The sequence below is a fragment of the Canis aureus genome, chromosome 21 (assembly GCF_053574225.1).
Source record: "Canis aureus isolate CA01 chromosome 21, VMU_Caureus_v.1.0, whole genome shotgun sequence".
Classification (NCBI taxonomy): domain Eukaryota; kingdom Metazoa; phylum Chordata; class Mammalia; order Carnivora; family Canidae; genus Canis; species Canis aureus.
The window spans coordinates 49783619-49806246 of NC_135631.1; the positions used below are offsets into that span (position 1 = coordinate 49783619).

The 22628-nt window shown below is 42.6% G+C and overlaps 1 protein-coding gene across 7 annotated transcripts in view; it reads right to left on the reverse strand.

Annotated features, from left to right (window-relative positions):
- Positions 1–992: 992 nt before the first annotated feature.
- COA1 (cytochrome c oxidase assembly factor 1) overlaps positions 993–22628 on the reverse strand; it is a 72725-nt gene continuing 51089 nt past the window's right edge. For all 7 annotated transcript variants that reach the window (XM_077864141.1, XM_077864146.1, XM_077864142.1 and 4 more), the window contains 5 exons: positions 11221–11272; positions 9038–9137; positions 6339–6487; positions 2273–2349; positions 993–1371 (listed from right to left, as the gene is read on the reverse strand). In XM_077864141.1, coding sequence (XP_077720267.1) covers positions 1272–1371; positions 2273–2349; positions 6339–6487; positions 9038–9122 — 411 coding nt within the window. In that variant the 5' untranslated portion in view covers positions 9123–9137; positions 11221–11272 and the 3' untranslated portion in view covers positions 993–1271. The remainder of the gene's footprint in view (positions 1372–2272; positions 2350–6338; positions 6488–9037; positions 9138–11220; positions 11273–22628) is intronic.

Sequence of the window (22628 nt, forward strand, 5' to 3'; positions counted from 1 at the left end):
GACGGCCCACCCGGACCCTGGTTTTCTATGATTTGGCAACAGCATGAAAAACAAACAAACATTGAAAGGAAGTAAAAGTTGGAGGAAAATTAGATATGAAGCAATAGATAAACTGACACATATACAATAAACAGTATGTACTTGTTCAAAAATAAAGCAGCACAAAACTGCATACAGTGTTACCATTTACATATAGTAATATAGGTTGTAATATTTATCAATAAGCATTGGGCAAAAGTGCTCTCAGAGAAAGACTCACTTTTCCCTCTCTAATCTATTCAAAGAACGTTTATGTTTTTAAAGAAACAAGCTCCAGAATAGAAGTAACGTCCACCGGTTGAAGGCCTCATGCTCTACCAGCATGTTTAAGCTCAATAAGTGAATATTAAGAATGTAGGAAAAGAGCTCATGAATGTCCTTTATTGTGGGCAATTATAACCATATCAAGCCTAATCACACTGGCCTTTTCAAAGCAAAGGTATCAGATTTCTGGTTTTCATCAGCTCCCGTGCTCAGAAGGAAGGAAGATCTTTGGCTTCATAATACTCTTCCCTCATAAAACAGGTTAAACCTAAAGGTGTGCATCTCTAATATGGGGTTGTTGGCAAAGCAGAAGGATAAGGACCTGCTAGCTTTAAATTATCATTCCTAAATTAGTTTTGCATGTGCTATGGACACATAGAAATACTTTAAGCTTCTGAAATGTTTGGATTAAAGCAGTTATTTTGCAAATCTTCAATCAGGCAGGCAGTAGGTGATTAAAACAGAAATAAGATAAAACATCAGTGAAGCAAAAGAAAATACTCCGAAGGGACTGAGAATGTTCACAAGCTACTAGGCAACATGAATTCAGGGTAGGGCATCCTTACTGTTAACACTTAAGGATCTCTTCAGGGATAGTCAGTCTCGGTCTTCTCATGGATGGAACTGAAAAATACGGCGGGGGGAGGAGGAAAAAATAAGATGACAACTAGCAAAAATCAATAAACACCTTTGTTAATATGGATCGCTTTTATTCTGTACTTTGCTTTTAGACAGTGAATTTTCAAATAAATTCTTATAAATTTGCAGTAAATTTTTCACTTCTGATTAAAAGAAACAAACAAAAACCACCACACAATAGTTGTGGTCAAATTAGAAATTACACCAAAATTACCATATGACAGTACATACAATCACCCCTGGCGACTGGGAAGCTGGCTCCCAGCCACAGAGGGCACGCGGTGAGGAGGAAGGGCCCTGCTGGGAGCAAACAGTCTTTCTGATCATCTTTACTCCTCTTTGACTTCATGACCACTGTTCCCACTGTGCTTGAACACAGGAATCTGCTGACCATCCTTGAGCTTTAAGAAGACCTCCTGAAGGTGCCACCTGAGAGAAACCAAAAGAGTAGTCTCCTCTCTAATCACATACAGCAAGGCAAATCCATGGTGGGAGGGGGGGTGGGGGGCAGTTATTTTTTGAATAATGTCTTAAAATTTTAAACACTATTGTACACTGGAGCTATGTTAGCATAATATTTTAACTTTGTATTATGGACTCATTGTCTAACCAGCATCACTGTTAAGGCAAGTTTAACAAGGAATGAATGACAGGTGAATGGAAGGGGCCCCAGGGGAGAGGAGAGGCTTATTCCCCATTTCCTAATTCACATCAACCTTCCATTCCTGGCTGGAACTCAGCCAGCTCCTTCATTAATCCCAGGCACAGGGGTCAATGAGCCCAGGGGGAGCCAGGTGGAGGTTGCCTAAGGGCTGCTTGCTCCTTTTGTCCTGGGGAATTAAAACACATCTTGGCTAAACAGCAAGCATCTCTGAGAGAGACTTCCCAAGGGGGAAGTGAGTGAATGTAGCTACTGGCAACCAGACAAGAAAAGCCAATTAACGGGGTGGAGATCTTATAGAAAGAATGTGATGAATAATTCTGGAACAGGAACCCATGCCTTTCTTCATTTGTAATGACCGAGGCAGTAGTGTTAGAAGCTGCAACACAGCATCAATTACCGTAGATCTAGACCACTGTAACTGTAAAGTTCTTCACAGTCAGCAACATAAGGACAGCACAATTCACGCCATTGTACTGGATAAAATGTCTGGATGAGCTAAGAGCCAAACACACTGGCTTGGCATCCAGGCCATGGAACTTTTCGAGCTTTGAAAAATGAACTGTTATTCCTGCAATCATTTCACTACAAATGAAAATGGCAATCAGGCTTGTTGCGATCAGAAAGTTCTCTTCCTGCTCCCCCATTCCCAGCCACCCTCCACAATACCTCTGAAAGGGGGCATCTCTGGATGAGCTGACATAGAGATGGCCCTCTGACTTGGATCCAGAGACAGGAATCTTCAACTGGGGGTTAAAAAATGTGAGATACAATTGGATACATTGTTGTCCTCTAAGGAGAAGAAAAAAATGCTATTTTCAGAGCAAACCCTAAGAAGTCCAAAAGTCATTCACATAATCGGTTGTTTTCTAACTGAGCCTCGCTGCAGAACTGACCTGATTTTCCATCTGGCTCCCTCCAAATGTCCTGCCCCTCTTTGGGTGGTTTGGTGAGGTCAATCGCAGTCCTCCTATTAGGCAAAGGGACCTTATGTGCAAACTCAATGCTCTGAGTACTGACAATGATACTCAAAACGCCACTGCTAGAAAAGAACAAACTACAGATACTTGCAACAACACGGATATCAGAGATAGACCAAGTGAAAGACTCTACCCAAAAATACATAATGCATGATTTCATGTTCCAGAACAGGTTAAAAAATATCAGAAAAGTGATGGTCTCCAGCAGGGCTGAGGGATGTGAGAGGACCAGGAAGGGAGAGCATGAGGGACTCTGAGGTGATGTGAACAGCCTCCATCTAGATGGGGGCATGAGTTGCACAGGTGTATGCGTCTATTAAAATTCATCAAAAAGACAGGCTTGTACCTTTCCCTAAATGCAAATTTTACCTCAAAAAAAGAAAAGAACAATAAACAAATATTAAACTCTGGCTAATGATATGTTGCTTATGTGTTTAAATGAAGTGTATGGATGTTTGAAAATAATGTGTTCATGGACAGAGATATGGCTAGGACAACAGATAATGGGATAAAGCGGATCAAAATATTATAGCTGACCCTTGAACAACATGTCAAAAATCGCAACTAACTTTCGACTCCCTCAAAACTTAACTACTACTAGCCTACTGTTGATCAGAAGCCTTACTGACAACGTAAACAGTTGATTAACACATTTCTTGGTTGTCATATGTATTTTACATTGTATTCCTACAATAAAGCAAGCTAGAGGAAAAAAAAGTTAAAATCATAAGGAAAAGCAAATACATTTACAGTATTTTATGTCCTGAAAAATCTGTGTATTAAGTGGGCCCATCCAGTTCAAACCTGTGTCATTCAAGGATCAACTCTAATCGAATCCAGGTAGCAGCTATGTGGGTGCCACAGTATAAATTCTTTTATCTTTTCTGTATGTTTAAAACCTTTCATAATAAAAGAGAAAAAAAGTCCACTGTTTAAATGGAGGAGCTATTACCAGCAATTTTGAGGGGGCACATACTCTGATCTGGACCATAAAGAACAGGCTTTGAGGAAAGTGTGTGGAGGCTCCTTTGGGAAAGATGGCAAGGAGTTCTTGGCCAGTTCTTGGGCCCTAGTGACTGCGGGCTGGGCCCACACCACATGGGGGATGCTGCCCAGATGCTGCTGTGCCCTGAGCCGAGGGATCAGCCTGGGAGCCTCAGAGCGAGCCGGGACATACCACTTAACACTCCTACTTAGAAACACATTGAACGTAGAATGTTCGATTTCTCAGTGAAAACTAAAGATGGTTTGAGCCTTTGGAAAGGGACACAACGTGGTGGTAGGGAAGCCTGTTATCAGGCACCTGCAGGGCCCCAGGTGATGGGACACACTTCCTGGGCTGCAGGTGATGGACAAAGGTACTTTCAGGAGCTAAGAGAGCCTTATCTCAGCCGCTCCAAACTGCCACCGAGACAAAGAAGTGCTTGATATATACACCCAACATCTGTGTTTATTCTCCCTCTTTCATTTATTTGAACACACTTTACAGAAGAAAGACACGGGCTTTGGGATGATGGTTCCCTTGCCTGAGTGGAGAAGTAGTCCCCTGTCACGCTAAGACAGTTCTGCAGGTTCCACTTTTGGGACAGAGCCCCCCTTTTCTTGGGATTATAAAATGAAGCAGCAGAGCCCAGACTGAGCATCTCTGCATTCTACAAGAAAACACAAGAAAGTTGTGTGTATGTGTGTGGGGGTGTGTGTAGACAGAAGCAAGTAGGACGGTGACCAGCAGCAGACACTGCCTTCCGGCAGCTGCGCCTCCACAGGTGGGTGAGGTTGGTACAGGCTGCTTTCTCCACCGGCCAGACCTTGCCAGAGAGTAAAGCCAATGTTTGCTAAACCACAATGTTGGTAGTTGGTGGCTATTTCACACATACATCTGGGGAAGAAAAATTCTTCAGTATGACAACTACCCCATGAACAACTGACATTCTCACCTCTGGGGAAAATAAACTACAAATAGGGGGCTTTGGGATTAGACAGCATGTGTCGTATACATGCGTCGTTACACACAGCTGACTGTAGAGGAGGTGAGTAAAGAACACTGAGAAAATGTCATACATGCTCCGTAAACTGAAGAGCAAGAGCTGACCTTGAACTCTCGTCCCTGTTGAACTATGGTGCTGCCACGTAGTAGAATCCCAAAGCCAGCACCAGAGCCAACACTGCCATGTGTCGCGGGAACCCGGGCTGCAGGAAGCCGGGGGTGAAGCCCTCTCGGCACCTCTCGCAGTGTGCCATGATTCTGGACCAAAGCAAAAGGTGGACCTGACCAGAGAAGCTTCCCTACCATAAGCACAATGGTGTCAACCACTCATCAGGGCACCAGAGCAGAGAACTGATGCTGTGTCAACCTGCCCTCAGCAAAGGCGCCTGCAGCCTTCCCGAGCCCAAGCATCAAAAGCAGACCCAGTGTTCTGTGCTGCAGACACAGTGAACAGCCAGAAGAACAGCCCACATGTTGTGACAGGCTTGACGACAGTGCACAGAAGGCCATCTGGCACTCTGCACCTGTCCGCCCCTTCCCTTTTCTCCTCCTGGGCTCCTCCTCTCGCCTAGTGGTACTGCCACCCTTCCATTCACCCAGGTTGGACATGAAAGCATCACTTCTGACCCACCCTCTCCTGACAGAACCAAGCCACAGCTCTGGCCCATGCTCTCACCACTGCACATCTGCATGGCGATGCTGCTTTCCTAAAGGCAGTTCCCCATACCTGTTCCCTGGATATCATCAATCAGCTTGAATTTGCTTTCTTTTAAAGCCAGATCAAATACTTTATCAAAATACTTGAGCTTGAATAGCTTTTGTAAGAAAAATATCCCAATGAAACAATTCCCATTAAAAAATTCATAAAAACAATAACCCCCCAAAAAACTAGATTAGGTCATCTTGCTCTTATCATTAAAATCCTTCCAGCTTCTGCTGGCCCCAGAATCAAGTGTGCACACTTCACATGATGATGTCACGGCCCTGCAGCCCAGCCCAGCCCAGCCCAGCTACCCACATCTCCCTCCACAGCCTGTACCTCCACTGAGTTCACCCTGGCAGGAAACACGGCGGCATGCCTTCACGTGCATGCTGCGCCTGGGCCTGGCATTCCTTTCTTCTACGACAATATTCCAGGTCAATACCTGCTCCCTCCGGAGCCACTACGACAGCACTTGCCTCACTCTGCCTTACTTGGAAGTTTTAAGCTATAGTCCTTGAAAGCCTGCATCTCTATATTCCCCACGCAGCATAGAATCATTCCTTTAATTTGACATGAACTCAAAACATAGTTGTCAGGTTGATTTTCCTGGCTGAACTATAAAAGAACATCAGATGCAACTGAGAAAATGGGACTGGCTTCCCATAGAAGCAATGCAAATAAATGGGCAGCAAAACTACAGTTTCCAGAGTTGCTCATATTTGAATGAGCACTGACTGGCTGTGGATGTACTTCAAGTTCAAAGCTGAAGCTGTGGCTCCACCACCACACTCACTTCCCTACAACCTTCAGGTCAAGATGGTGACCTGAGCCAGAACACCTCCTTCCCTGCACCATTAATTCCTCAGAAAGGAAGAAAAATATAGGAGAATAAATTAACCCATACAGCCTTCAGAAGTGCTCAGTAAAACCTAGGGGCAGTTTTGCTCAGTGAATTTTCTCATAAAATCTTATTCCAGATTCCTCCTAGACTCCCCCCAGATGGTGGCAGCCCTCTCCTCGACTTTGATAGGCACTCAGCCTGAGTCTGCACGGGAAGCACATTACCTGGGCATCAGCAATGTCCACAAAGTTGTACTTGTCAGTGAGGTGGAGATAGTGGATGTGGAGAGGAGGGCCCAGGGCTTCCAGGGCCTCAGGGCGGCTGTGCAGCTGCTCCAATGCCAGCTGGTAATAGGAAGCCTTGGAGAAAGCTTCTAAAGGGGAAAGACAGTTGTTATATATTTATTTTTCTTTTTTCAACTTGGTAGACTCTCTGCAGAAAGTCAGAGGACACAATTCACGTACAGCATGGAAACAGAAACAAATGTGAAATTTCTGGATGGAAAAATAATTAGGGGGATCCCTGGGTGGCACAGAGGTTTAGCGCCTGCCTTTGGCCCAGGGCGCGATACTGGAGACCCAGGATCAAATCCCACGTCGGGCTCCCGGTGCATGGAGCCTGCTTCTCCCTCTGCCTGTGTCTCTGCCTCTCTCTCTCTCTCTCTCTGTGACTATCATAAATAAATAAAAAGAAAAAGAAAAAAGAAAAAAAGAAAAATAATTAGGGACCATCCACTGTTAAGCTGTCCATTTTAGAAAAAGTCAGTATCTGCAGGAATATGGTAGATGAACGTGAGCAAGGTATTTGATAGTCCTGTGCCTCAATCTCTCCATCTCCCGTTTCCTGCCTCACGCATTGCCTCATTTCTTCATCAAGGGATTGGCTTGGAGCTTCTCCAGTTTTCCTTTTAGTTCTAAAGTCATATGATTCCATGACTGGCTCAAAGTGACACAGCCCAAGGCAGAGCTGTGGCCACAGTCTATGACTCTGAACTTTTAAACACTGCTCCCTCCACTAAGATGAAGGTCCTGATAAACTGGCAAAAAAAAGGACCACACAAAACCCTTGGGCCAAGAAACAGAAACTGAAAATGCTAATTTGTCATGTTTATAGATTTTTTTTTAAAATATTTTATTTATTTATTCATGAGAGACACAGAGAGAGAGAGAGAGAGAGAGAGAGAGAAACACAGGCAGAAGGAGAAGCAGGCTCCATGCAGGGAGCTTGACTTGGGACTCAATCCCAGTCTCCAGGATCACGCTTGGGGCTGAAGGCGGTGCTAAACCGCTGAGCCACCCGGGCTGCCCATCATGTTTATAGATTTTTTTTTTAAATCATGTTTATAGATTTAAGGTAACATTTCATGTAGGTAAAGCCTTTAAATTGTCCTCAGTCGTAGGTACACTTCTTGGTCCAAAGGCTACTAGTAGAAGCACCTCCCTGAAGGTGTAAGATAGACAAGCTGTCCCTGGGAAAGAGCAAGAGTAGGCTTCCCAAGTAGGGTTTTCAGTTTGGCAACAAGAAAGAGCTTCCTTCCTATAGGCCTGATCTCAATTTTGGGACAGAAAGACACGTTGAGCCTGGAGGGGCCAAGGAGAATACCCCTCGCAGGCTGCATCCCAGGAGTGGGCTTGTAGGGGATGCTGCAGGTATGAACAGGTGCCAGCCAAGACAAGAAGAGGAGCAGTGAAGGCTGGCTCCAGATTTTCATGGCTAGACACTGTTCTCAATATTTCGTGTGTCTCACAGGGCTCAATAGATCACAGGTTGTGAGATTTTATTTTACAACAATTTCATGCACAGGCACTAATATTATCTCTCATTGCACAGATAACTGAGGTGAGAGATCCTCCCACAGGGCCACACAGTGCAGAGCTGGAGCTGGGATTCAACTCAGGAGGGTGGCTACAGGTACCAGCTGGGGTGTCTCTACTGGATGACTCCAGCCTTCTAAGAAGGAAAGGCAGGCAGTCTCCCAACCCCTAAAATGCACCCATTCGTGTTGTGTCCTGCCCCCATCCCCGTGGCAAAAGGGGAGAGGAGACTGAGCTATTCCAGTCTGAATTATCCCTGGCGGTGCTCATCTCAGGTCACCTCAAGACTCTGAGACCTGTGGGCCAACTCTGAAGGAAGATGGGGAACAATGTATGCAGAGGACACTGAGCTCTCATTGCCTGTCTGCTGGTAATACTCACATCCTGGCAGGAAGTGAAAATGGCACAGAGTCAGAGTGAGAAGCCAAGCTCGACAGGCATAAAGGATCTTCAAAGAAAGTCAGTCTTGGAAAAAAAAAAAAAAAAAAACTGCTGCTGCTTTGCAACCAGCAGCATTAAAATGACCTTAAATGCCTTGGCTGTCCACAGTAATTGTGGCCTGTCTTTACAAATTCAAATTTGGTTGCAGTGGGGCTGGACGTGGCATCTGTCAGGATTTCGCATTCTGGACCCTGCTTTTATTTTCTGCTCTCACCAAAGTCTCTTGCTCAAGGTCCCCTCCTCCACTAAATCAATAGCAGAGAATGGCAGGGCAAACAGGCTGACGACACTTGAGAATCAGCCAGTTTTCCCCACCTGTGAACCATCTGGTATTCCCCTTCCCTCTCTTCTTTATATAATCTCAGAAATCTTAAGGGATCTCTTGTGTGTGCACTAGAGTAAAAGCTCATCTTGCTTTTTGAAAGGCCCCTGATGCAAATGAATCCTGGTCCTTTTATTTGCACTCATAGCTCCAGGAAAAACTAGGATTATAGGATAAGCAAGAAGCTATAGCCAATGGGAATAGTGTACGGGCTTCTAAAAATAGCCCTCTCCTCCTTTCTCTAATCTGCTGAAAGCATCTGAAGTATTTCCTTTGATGGAGGAGCAGGGGTGAGACAGCTAGGAGGAAGCCATGCCTCAAGTGGCTTGGTTTGCTAGATACTTACTTTGTATAAGGTAATATATAAGGGTACAGCTCCCGCTGGTCACCACACTGGAAAAAAAGAGCAGTCTCCCCAGAGGCAATGGCATTTTGCTTCCTGGAGACTTGAAAACAAAAGGCATGGATTTATTGTTAAATTCAGGTTTAGGCCAAGGGCCTTTGCCTGTGTCGGCCACACAGGGAAAGAAAGCTAAAGAGGAAGCCAGCATGGAGGCGAGGCCACCTTCTCTATTTGCTTCCTTTCAGAAAGCCGGGCCAGCTCTGGAGCCAAAGCAAAATGCCCTCCCGAGGGTGGCCCACATCCAGGACCCAGGCCGTGGGGGCGATGGCTGAGCACAGAGCAAGCATTCAGCCCTGCTGTCTTTTCGGACAGAACCCGGCCTGTGTGCCAAGTCCTGCACGGCCAGGAAGCACAACCACTTTGTCTCAGGCCGGCTGGTAAACAGGAAGCTTATCCTTTTGTGGCAATAGTTGGTCTTATGAGGCTACGAATGGGCTGGCGTGGTCACTGGTTGCTTTCTTTCATATTTTGAAAAATGTCCCACCCCCTGGATGAGGAAACCATGATCATGACTTTCAAGATGAATGAACAGAGGGAGAGGAGCCAGCTCAGCAAATTCAGCACACCACACCCACCCTGGCCTCAACGCCAGTCTAAGAAGCCCTGAGCCCTGGGTGGGGCTTGAGGCCGCACTTAGGCCTCAAAGGCGCCAATTATCTACCTTCCTAGTGGCCACTTAACCACTGCTCACACCTGGCCTGGGCCACCCTGTTAAGCTGTAAGATACCCAGCCATAAAGCAGAGGAGGACACTGGCTTAAATCAGGGTGACCATTCAAATGCCCACAAGACCACCCAAGTCATATAAATGAGAGAAGACACTGAAAAGTGAGGAGTGCGTGGCCCAGCCAAGGGACAGCTTCAGCCCGCCTCCAGCTCATAATGGCTTTGTGAGCCAAGTCTAGATGGATCTTCCAGTATTTCAAGAGGTCTTTTATGTGAAACTGTCTAATTCTAAATGTTGACAACTAATTAAAAAAAAAAAAAAAAACCAACACAATGCCTATGAGTCAGATTCTTTCCTCAGGCTTCCAGTTTGCTTTGACCACCCAAGCCGCATCGGGGCATCCTCACCCTCCGGCAAGATTTAGGTAAATTCCTCTGTCTTGGTTGATATTTTTCCAAAAAAGAAATGAGATTTTGGGCAGAGACGGAAATCCCAGGTTATAGGAAGAGAAAGATGAAAGTGTTTATGTCCCCATTTGAAGACTGTATCTTAGATTTTATGTGTTTATTTAGGACAAAGTCTTTGATGTGACGTAAAGGGGTCTCAGACATTGCTGTGCCAAGAGACGTGGGCATAATGCTAGCTCCTGTGCCAGCTGAACCTGTGAGTCAAGGCATCCATATTCTCACCATTTCCTCCTCTAACTTCTAGAATACAGAGTGTAACAACACGGTCTGCTTATCACTTCTGATAAGGTACATGAATCCATAAGAAGGTCTACTGGAGAAAGTTCCTCATGTGGATATTCTTTCTGGGAACTGAGAACTGAACACACCCTCAGATAAGGTTCAGGTTGACCAGTTCTACACAAAAAGTACATTAAATTGAGGTCTATGTATAGAAAGGAATTTCATCAACGTATCAAATCAGGGAGCATGAAGCTGTAGATCATCCCTGTATTATTTACTTCTATCCAGTGTTATCCAATTAAGAGAAACCCAAGATACATGTACTGGGATTTCTGGGACAGTTTTGGCTGGTTCTGGGTAGTTTGTAAGGATACTTATAAAAGTGGAATGTAAAGTTAATTACAGCAATGTGATCTGGGAAAAGTCACTTAGTCTCATAATGAAAATGGTCAGAGCAGCTCCAAAAAATGCATGAGTCAGATCTTGCTTAATGTGAAGGACAGTTCAGGAGGGTGGAGCAGTGAGTGTGAATCACACAGAATTCCACACAAGGTTGTAGTTTCTAAGGCCAGCAGGAGGTGTGAGGAGAAAAGTGTTCTGAAGCAATGCAGAGACTAGCTGCCCATCTCTCATGTGAAGTTACAGTCAAGGGTGGACACAGAGACCAGGAAAACCGCACAATTATTGAGGGAGCAACTTACATCTACTGTCTAACTTGAGAATACTCTGGCAAGCTCTAATAGGGAACACAGCCCCCAGAACATGCATTACCTTTGCCACTTCACCGCACAGCTTTCTTGAAAATCATCAGAGGACAGTTACTCTGCAATTAGATAAAGGTGTTACATTAGAATCAAACCCAGCTCTGATTTCCAGGTTTAGACAGCCAAGATTTATTACCAATCCAAGCTTTGCAACATGAAGTTAGGTTTAAATTTCAAAACAAGCCTTGTCTATAAAGGGCCCTGGTTTGCCCTACTTTCTCTTTTGCCATATTAAGAAGACACGACGAAGCCTGCTGGATTCCTGTGTGTGTATGGTGACCTCTTGCAGCAATCAGAAAACTGCTGTGGGAGGGGCAGGCGCCCTTGGGTCCGCAGCCGCCCACCGAAATGAGGTGCTATCAACAGAAGCTGTACACCATGAATTAAAGACAGTTTCTCGGGGTTAAAAAGAAACAATAGTGTCTGTATAGACTTTAATAATAATGATAATAGGTAACACATATCTCTTACTATGAGGCACTTGGCACCTATATTCTAAGCACTATACATACAATAAATAATTCACTTAATTCTCCCAATCACCTCATGAAGTAGGAACTACTGTTATCATCCCTATTTTACAGATAAACCTGAGGCACAGTGAAGTAGAGTGCCCAAATTTACAGACCTGTGTCTTAAGTGGTGGAACTGGGATTCAGACCCCAGCAGTCTAGCCCAGGATCTGTGTTAATTGCCATGATACACTGACTTGAAGATCTCTGATTTCAGAAATGTGAAATGTAAAAAAATAAATGTCTCTAAATTCAATATACTCATAATGTTCAGTACAAAAAGGCCTCATCATAAATGGCTTTCCTGCTATTTTTTGTAATAAGAATGTAGCATATACTTATACTTTCACTCTTTTGTTTAGCCAATGGTTGCTGAGGGCCAGCTCTGGTCAGATAAAGAGTGCTGAGGGGAGTACAGATGACTCACAAAAGGGCCACCGCGTCCACCTGTGCAGTTCAGCACAGCACAATCCTAGCAGGGTGCCACTTCAGGTTAGACATCATCTTAGACTCCTATTTATTGAGATAGTCTTCCAACAGTTGGAAGTTCTAAAAAGTAACTTGTGGAAGGGGTGGGTGCCTCCTTCTAATTTGCACAAGGGCCCCTAGTCCGCCCACACATGTGCTCCAGGAGAGGAAGTGACATCCAGGAAGTGGTTGGCTATGCTGGGAAGGGACCAGCAAAGGTTTCACAGAGGAAACTGACTAGAGAGACATCAGAGAACCAGGTTTCAGATCAGCAGACGTGAAGAGCAAAGGCCCAGCAGCCGACTACAGAGGAGTGGGAGGGTCACAGGACATTGGTCTGAAAATGGAGGCAGTTCCTGCTAAGAAAGACCATTCATCCGCAGGTGAGGGGCTGCACACAGGAGGAGCAGCCATGCAGCAGGACCAGCCAGATGACCTGTGACGGAGCGCAAAGCCAAGAGCTAACACTGAGGCAGGAAGAGTCTATCAAAAGGACAGTTTCTTAAACTATTTATTTGCTAACTGGTACGTGAATTCATTCTAAAAAGGATGATGGGTCTAACAAGGATGCACATTTTAGAAGAGAAGAAGAAAACTGAATGAGGCGATGAAGCCAAAGAGAAAGTAACTTTAATGCAGATAAGGTAAAGAGTGCACAAAATTACACTCTCACGCACTAGATGTGTCTTCGAGGTAGCCATAGATCGGACACAGAGCTTCCTATCTGCTCAGCAGAAAGGGATATCTAAGCAGCTACAAGGACCAGAGTGTCCATGGGGTAACGGGAACCAGCAGCCCAGGAGGAACCGCAATTCCTCGTACCCGGAGCCTGAGAAAGGTTCTCCCACACAGGCTCGGCAATGGAGTCTCTGAAGTGCCTCATACTGCAAACAACATCCCTAGGATTTTTTTGAAAAGTTCACAACTTCCAAAGAACTATTTTTTATAAGATCCCATAATAAAAGCCACAATCACAGACCAAGAAAAAACACAGCCAATTTATAAGTGGCCAAGATAGTGAGGCCCAGGTGGGAAGCTATAATGGGCTACCCTGACCCAAAGGAGAAATGAGGAGTCATGACGACTGGTCTCCAGGCGGGTGCTTTAGGTGTGACGGTGGGGTGAGGGGTCTGGGAGTGGGGCTGGCTGGTAAGAATGGGGACTCAGCCTCAGCCCCTCTTCAATCAGCTTCAGTCTACCTGCCTCATCAGCTGTCCTGAAGAAAGTGTTGAGCAGCCTCCAATCTCACACACACAAAAATTCAAAAAGGCCTGGCCTAGGATCAGAGAGAGATTGTAGGCTACCTCTAAGATCGTTACATCTTAGAACTAAACTTTTGATAACTGAAAAATTTTAAATTTGATGTGAAAAGCTGCAAGAAACTCAAAAGTCAGTTAGCCTAACACACAATTACGGCAGATTTGTGGCTTTACAGTTAACTAAGAGGCAAGAGCTGTGACACATTTTGGTTAGCCACAAGAAGGTGGAACAGAATACAGGCAAGCTCTCCTCAGAAAGTTCTAACTAGCTCTGCTCTGACACACACAGAGTGACTTAGGCCTACAAAGGCCAATGGCTTACAAACACTCTAGAACACCTTTCTAGAATCAAAGGGCAATCTGTGAAACAGATGCCGGCAGAGCTGCTCAGGCCAGCACAGGGTTGGAGGAGCCTCCTGTCTGCTTCCCTTTGAGCCCCCAACCAGATGAAGAAGGTCTGCAGGAAGTATCATTAGGGGGATAAACACAAGCAGCCAGAGGGTTCAAGCCACAGGCAGGAACTGACCAGGGAAGCATGGAAGCAGTCTGGTGGTGCAGTCTCAAGCCGGGCTGCCTGTCAGAATCATCTGAAGAGCTTAAAAAAAAAGAGAGAGAGCTGTCCAAACCACTCCTCAGATCAATTAAAACAGAATCCATGGGGGTGGGATCCAGGCACAGGGGTCTTTTAACCTCCTCGAGTGATCCTAATATGCAGCCAAGCTTAGGAACCAGTGGTCAACAGGAGCAAAGCACAGAAAGTCAGCACATGGCCTGAGATTCAAAGGCTGGTCAGGTGATCCTGTAGGGAATCCTGGGAAGTTAGAGACTAGAAACAGCTAGTCGATCCCATGTCACACACACCATCTACCCCCACCACATCTTGAGAGGTATAGAGCCTGTGGCAATAAATGGAACGGAGCCCTCTTCCCTGGCACTGGCCAAGAGGCAGACACCACACACCATCAGCCAGGTCAGATGGTAGGAACCTCAGAGATGTGCCAGTCTATGAGATAAAACCCCTGAGTTTAATAACAGTTGAGCTCAGAAGGCCCTCACAGCAAGACAATCATCCCAAAATCCAGCTGAGGAAGATGGACCAAGACCAATCTACAGGTAAAAATCCTTGATTTTTAACAGGCATTTTTCTCACATTGTATATTTTTGAATCACGCTATATCTTACAAGTGGAATTTCTTAGTAAAGTGATTCTTTTCTCTATACCACCATCCCAAAATTGTTAAAACCATGATTGACCTTAATACATCAAGAGTGGGCATAATAGGCAGCTGAAGTAGGATCAAGGCCAGAGCTTATATGTGAACCCAGAGCCATGTGACCTTCGCAGCAAGACTATTGCTCTCTAACTCTGGGCTTCGCTGGGGGAGACCCACTTATTTTCCTCTGGATGACATATGGCTGGTGTGACTTATCCCTCATCTGAGTGACTACCATAGGCCAGGCACAATGCAGGATATTTTATGTGCACTACTACTATTTCTTATACTATCTATGAATGGTAGATATTTTTGCCTTTTTTGAGCTAGGAAAAAAGCCTCAGGAAAGGTTCTGAAACTTGCTCACGGTCACATAGCTACTATACAGCAGAGCTATCACATGTGTGTGTCTGATCCCAGAGGCCACGTTTTTTTCCACCAAGTAACAAAACCTATGTTACAGACCACGGGTTTCAGAACAATCAGCTTCCCACGTAGGTGGTATGTGCTGTCCAAAAGTCACTCTAAAAGTTCACATGTGCCATCTGCAGGAAGCAAGCAAATCATCACTATCCTGGGAAATAGTTTAATCAATATATCTCCAGGCTATAATTTTACAGATCAAGACAAAGCAAAAACATAAAATCTACTTAGAGACTACCAGGAGGAGGAGAGACAAATCTTCCCTGTTTGTTGAATGACACTGTCCCCACTGCTACTACCCCCTGAGGATTACATATCCTTCCAACCTTCATAAAACCAAACCATGACAGGAAGAGGAAGAAAAGGGGCAGAATGCCTAAGAAAAGAGAGATGAAAAAATTAATAGGAATTTAAACTAGAATGAGAGAATAAACCAAAAAGACAAAAATACAGGAAAAAGGAGATTTTAAGAAAACAAAACCATGAATAGTAAAATAAAGAAATAAAAGAAGGTAACTTTTAAAAAAGGAATGTATTATACTTGAGATAAAGACAAAAAGGCTAATACCAAAGAACAAAAAGATAAAAGCATGGGAGTAAATATAGGAGATAAGAAAAAACTAAAAGAACTTAAATGTTCTCACCAAAAGAGAGAGAAATACATGAGGTGATGCATTCATTAATTAACTAGATGGGGGAATCCTTTCATGGTGTATAAGCATATAAAATCATCACAATGTACACTTTAAGTATCTCACAATTTTATTTGTCAATTATACCCCAACAACAACAACAAGAGGCGATGATATTGATGCGAGGGCACTAGAGTGGAGCTCGAATCCAATACGATTGGTGTCCTTACAAAAAGAGGAAGAGACCAGGGATGCAAGCACAGAAAAAACCATGTGAAGAGGCAGCAGGAAGGTCATCTATAAGCCAAGGAAAGAAACCTCAGAAACCAAACCTGCTAACACCTTGACCTTACACATATAGCCTCCAAAACCGTGTGAAAAAAAAATAACAACAAAAAAAACTGTTGTTAAAAAACAAACAAAAAAAAACTGTTGTTCAAGCACCCACCTCCACAACTTAAAAGACTAAGAAGTTAAATGTTTAAAAAATCAAGCACAAAAATGTTACTGCCAGATTTTTAACCTAGATTTTGACTCCCGAATTAAATATAAAATATTTAAATTTATATGGCCTAAAATTCCAGAAAACAAAATATAAAATGTCTGTAAAACTAAGCAGAAGGGCTCATTCATCACAATTAAGGTAAAAATACTGTTTGTCTTGATGTTGATAGAGAAGTTAATAGAATTAAAACCATGAATCAAATTCACTAAAGGAAGTAAAAGCAAGCAAGCCTTTGTCATAGGAACATCGTATCAACTAAAGTAATAAATGTGAAGGATTTAGACTCTTATACTGTGGTAGGCAGGCTCCAAAGATGACCCTCAGTAAACCACACCTCCTCATCCCCATAGGCTTGTCACTTGAATCCAGGCTGGCCCTACGACTCACTTCAGCCAACAGAATGAGGCAGTTCCATGCCCCAGTTTTAAGGAGGCCTGGCAGCTTCCAGTTCAGCACTCTTGGGAGTCCTAACCTGCCACCTAAGAAGTATGGTTACCCTGCTGGAGAGACTTCATAAAAAGACCATGTTGAAGTGACCACTTGGAGAAGAAGAGGTCTGAGACTAGATGGAGATAGACAGACAGAGACACCCGACTGTCCCAACATCCCCTTTGAACCCAGCTGTCCCTATCAACACACTAGCCATGTGGATGAGCAACCATGGACATTCCAGTCTAGAGGAGCCACCAAATGACTGCAGTGCCAGTAGAATATCCATGGAGAACGATCATCCATGAATCACAACAGATAATAAATGGTTCTAGTTTGAAGTCACCACTTTTGAGATGGCTTGTTATGAAGCAATAGAAAACCAAACCATCCTTTAAAAGCTTTTCTGAAAGAATTTTCAAAACTCTGTAAAATACACATTTTTAAGAACAATTTAAAAGGCAATGAAAGGCTTAAAAATAGAAGACTTGGCATATTCAAATAAAAACAGAGTGGAAATATCCAAAGAGTAGAATTCTAAGGCAAAAGCCCTTTTTAACTGAATCAAAGATAGACAAAAATATGACAGCTATGAAGAGTAGTAGTAAATAATGTAACACTGAAATAAATAAGGCCAAAACTGCTAAAAAAAAAAAAAAAAGAAGAAAAAAAAGAAAGACCTTAAAAAGTACACTATGAAACCAAAATGTCATTTTCTATCTTTAACAAATTCAATGAACAGAAACACAATCAAGAACCAAGAATCTGGGATCCCTGGGTGGCGCAGCGGTTTGGCGCCCGCCTTTGGCCCAGGGCGTGATCCTGGAGACCCGGGATCGAATCCCACGTCGGGCTTCCGGTGCATGGAGCCTGCTTCTCCCTCTGCCTGTGTCTCTGCCTCTCTCTCTCTCTCTGTTACTATCATAAATAAAAAAAAAAAAAAAAAAGAACCAAGAATCTGGCTGGGATCCCTGGGTGGCGCAGCGGTTTAGCGCCTGCCTTTGGCCCAGGGCGGGATCCGGGAGACCCGGGATCGAGTCCCACGTCGGGGTCCCGGTGCATGGAGCCTGCTTCTCCCTCTGCCTATGTCTCTGCCTCTCTCTCTCTCTCTCTCTGTGACTATCATAAATTTAAAAAAAAAAAAGGAAAAAGAAAAAAAGAACCAAGAATCTGAATAATTTTTTTTACCTTGCAAGATCAGTGTGTATGAGTTTGTATGTGTGTGTACGCACATATCTGTGAATACATATTTGAACATACTGAGATTCCGCAGTGTCTGGTAGGTAGCATTCATTTCAAAAGGCTTCAGGAGACTGACATAAATGTTTTCCTGTTTCCACTGTCCAGTCCTGTGACTACCTTCTGGAGAATATATCTGTACAATTCTTGAAAGGACAAAGCAAGTATAGACCAGGATTATGTGTCTTAAACTAATTCATATGAATCACAGTGGAAATTCACTTTACATTACTGCAAGTGGCTATTATCCTTAATTTTGAGGATAAGATGGCAAAATTTAAAATTGAGTCTCAAATAAGAAGATGGAAGAATTTAAAATCAGCTGAGGGCAGCCCCGGTGGCGCAGCGGTTTAGCGCCGCCTGCAGCCCGGGTGTGATCCTGGAGACCAGGGATCAAGTCCCACGTCAGGCTCCCTGCATGGAGCCTGCTTCTCCCTCTGCCTGTGACTCTGCCCCACCCCCCTCAATAAATAAAAAATAAAATCTCTAAATAAATAAATAAATAAATAAATAAATAAATAAATAAATAAAATCAGCTGAATGCCATTTTCAATAAGAATAAAACAAATTGGGATCCCTGGGTGGCTCAGCCGTTTAGCACCTGCCTTTAGCCCAGGGCGTGATCCTGGAATCCCGGGATCGATTCCCGCATCAGGCTCCCTGCCTTGAGCCTGCTTCTCCTCCCTCTGCCTGTGCCTCTGCCTCTCTCTCTGTGTCTCTCATGAATGAATAAATAAAATCTTAAAAAAAAAAAAAGGAATAAAACAAATTGGGGGCACCTGTGTAGAATAGTTAAGCATCTGTTTTGGATTCAGGTCATGATCCTGGGGTCCCGGGATTAAGTGCCACATCAGGCTCCCTGCTCAGCAGGTAGTCTGCTTCTTCCTCTCCCTCTGCTCCTCCTCCCTGCTTGCTCTCTCTCAAATAAATTAATAAAATCTTAAAAAGAAAAAAAAAAGAATAAAACAAACTGAAAATCCTAAGTTGCTGTCCATTCATTCAATGAACATATATTTGCCAACTGCACTCAAAATACCAGGTACCACGCTATGCACTGGAAATACGGCAGAGACAGGTGGTTTGTGGACCTTATTACATTGTAGTGGAAGGCAATAAACAATAAGATTAATTAGTGATAAATACAGTGGGGAAAAAAGTGTCAAGATAATGAAGAGACAAGCCACAGACTGGAAGAAAACATTTTTGCAAAAGACATATTTGATAAAAGGACTGTTGCCCAAAGTATACAAAGAACTCAAAGTCAACAATAGGAAAATAAAACTAATTAAAAATTGGGGAAAAATCTGAACTATCTCACCAAAGATGTACAGATGTGCATATAAGCATATGCAAAGATACTCAATGTCATCTGTCATCAGGAAGCTATAAATTAAAAGAATGAGATACCATTAGGTACCTATTAGAACCACAAAAATCCAAAACATTAAAACACCATCAAACGTTGGATGTGGAGCAACCACTGATGGTGGGACTGCAAAAGGTTACATCCCAGTGGCTTACAAAACTAACCTACATACCTACCTAAACAAATAGATGAAGAAATGTATGTGTCATGTGTGAAAATCAGTAAAGAGAAACCACTAAAACGGAGTCTGGAGGTTGGGCAGGGGAAGCTCTTCTGCCTATCACTTATCCCCAAATGCAAACCCAACAGGAAGAGAGGGACCTTGCAGGTGGAAACTACTTTTCCATCCCAACAGCAAGAAGAAAGGTTTTCCCTTTTCCTGACCACACCACCAACTGGCTCTGCCCACAACAGCCCAGCCAGTGGGAGACAACCACCACTCAGCCAATGAGGAGCCACTGTACTTCAATGAAATCAAAGAGGAAATTAAAAAAAATATGTTGAGGCAAATGAAAATGGAAACAACATTTCAATACCTATGAAACACAAAAAGAAGCAGTTCTAACAGGGAAATTTATAATGATGCAGGCCTCATTCACATAAAGAAACAAAACCTCCAAAAAGCAATCAACATCTAAAGAAATAAAAAAAGAAGAAAAAACAAAGCACAGAGTTAGTAGAGGGAAGGAAATAATAAAGATTAGAGTGTAAATGAAATAGAGACTAAAAAACAATAGAAACGATTGATGAAACTAAGAGCTAATTCTTTGAAAAGATAAAACTGATAACCCTTTAGCCAATTCATCAAGAAAACAAATGAGTGGTTTCAAATAAATAACATCAAAAAAGAAAGATAATTGATACCACAGAAATACAAAGGATCAAGGGCCACTGTATGAATTATATGCCAACACATTGGAAAACCTGGAAGAAATGGATAAATACCTAGAAACATACAACTTCTATGACTGCATCATTAGGAATTAGAAAATCTGAATGGACTTATTACTGGTGATTACACTGAATCAGTAATTTAAAACAAAACAAAACAAAACACTTCTCAGCAAACAAAAGTCCAGGGCCAGACAGCTTCAAAGGTAAATTCTACCAAACTTACATAAAAGTTATAACTAACCTTCTCCAAGTATTCCAAAAAATTCAAGAAGAATGAATGCTTCTAAATTCTATGAGGCTAGCATTACTCTGATACCCAACCCAAAGACACTACAAAAAAAAAAAAATTACAGACCAATATCCCTGATGTGAACATAGATGCAAAAATCCTCAACAAAACATAAGCAAAATGAATTTAAAAATACATCAAAAAAATTAAAAATAAAAATAAAAAAATAAAAATACATCAAAAGGATTATAGGCTATGATCAAGATGGATTGATTCCAAGGACACAAGGATAGTTCAATACCCACAAATCAATGTGATTCACTGAATTAACAAAAACGAAAGACAAAAACCATATGTTCATCTCAACTGATGCAGACAAAATAGCACTTGACAAAATCCAACAGCCATTTATGATAAGAACTCTCAACAAAGTGGATATAGAGGAAACAGACCTCAATATAATAAAGGCAAAAACATGATAAACACACAGCTAATATCATACTCCTCGGTGAAAAACTGAAAGCTCTTCCTATAAGATAAGGTACAAGACAAGGATGCCCCCTCTCACCACTTTTATTCAACAGCAATTAGGCAAAAAAAAAGGAAGAAGAAGGAAGGAAGAAGAAGGAAGGAAGGAAAGAAGGAAGGAAGGAAGGAAGGAAGGGAGGGAGGGAGGGAGGGAGGGAGGGAGGGAGGGAAAGAGCGAGCGAGCATCCTCCCTGGAAAGAAGTAGAACTTTCACTATGTGCAGATGACATGATACTACATATAGAAAACCTTAAAACCCCTACCAAAAAATTGTTAAAATTAATAAATAAATTCAGTGAAGCTGCAGGATACAAAATCAATCTGTTGTATTTCTATAAACTAATAACAGAGAAATTAAGAAAATAATCTTATTTACAATAGCATCAAAAAGAATAAAATACCTAGGAGTAAATTTAATCAACAAAGTGAAAGACCTGCACTCTGAAAACTGTAAGACACCAGTGATAAAAATGAAGATGACACAAACAAATGGAAAGATATATCATGCTCATGGATTGGAATAATTAATATTGGGATGTCTGGGTGGCTCAGCGGTTGAGCGTCTGCCTTTGGCTCAGGGCGTGATCCCAGATTCCGGGGATCAAGTCCCACATCAGGCTCCTTGCATGGAGCCTGCTTCTCTTCCCTCTGCCTGTGTCTCTGTCTCTCTTTCTGTGTCTCTCATAAATAAATAAAATCTTAAAAAAAAGGGAATAATTAATATTGTTAAATGTCTATACTACCCAAAGTAATCTACAGATTCAATGTAATCCCTATCAAAATACCAATGGCATTTTTCACAGACATAGAAAAAAACCACCCTAAAATTGCTATGGAACCATAAAAGATCCCAAATAGCCAAAGTAATCTTGGGAAAGAACACAGCTCGAGGTATCATACTCCTTAGAGATTTCAAGTAATCCAAAGAGTATGTTACAAGTACAAAACAGACAAATGGATCAAACGAAGTGAACAGATAACTCTGGAATAAACCTACACATATATCATCAAGTTATACTAAAGAAGCAAGAATAGGGATCCCTGGGTGGCTCGGTGGTTTAGTGCCTGCCTTTGGCCTAGGGTGTGATCCTGGAGACGCGGGATCAAGTCCCACATCGGGCTGTCTGTATGGAGCCTGCTTCTCTTTCTGCCTGTGTCTCTGCCTCTCTCTTTCAGTGTCTCTCATGAATAAATAAATAAAATCTTTAAAAAAAAAAAAAAGAAGCAAGAATATACAATGAAGAAGTCTCTTCAATAAATGTTGGGAAAACTGGACTGCAAAAGAATGAAACTGAACCAGTTTCTTACACCATATACATAAATAAATACCAAATGGATTAAAGACCCGGCACTCTTAGAAGAAAATATAGGTAGTTAGCTTTCTGACATTCATCTTGGCAACAATTTTTCAGATATGTCTCCTCATGCAAGAACAACAAAAGGGATATTAAACTTGTAAGTTTTTTACAGAGCATAGGAAACCATCAACACAATAAAAAGGTAATCTATTTGCAAATGACATATCTGATAAGGGATTAACATCCAAAATAGATTTTAAAAAACCTCATACACCCCAATATTTTAAAAAAACAATCCAATTAAAAAATAGGCAGTAGATCTGAATAGACATTTTTCCAAAGAAGACATACAGATGGCCTACAGACACATAAAACAATACTCAACATCACTAATCACCAGGGAAATGCAAATCAAAACC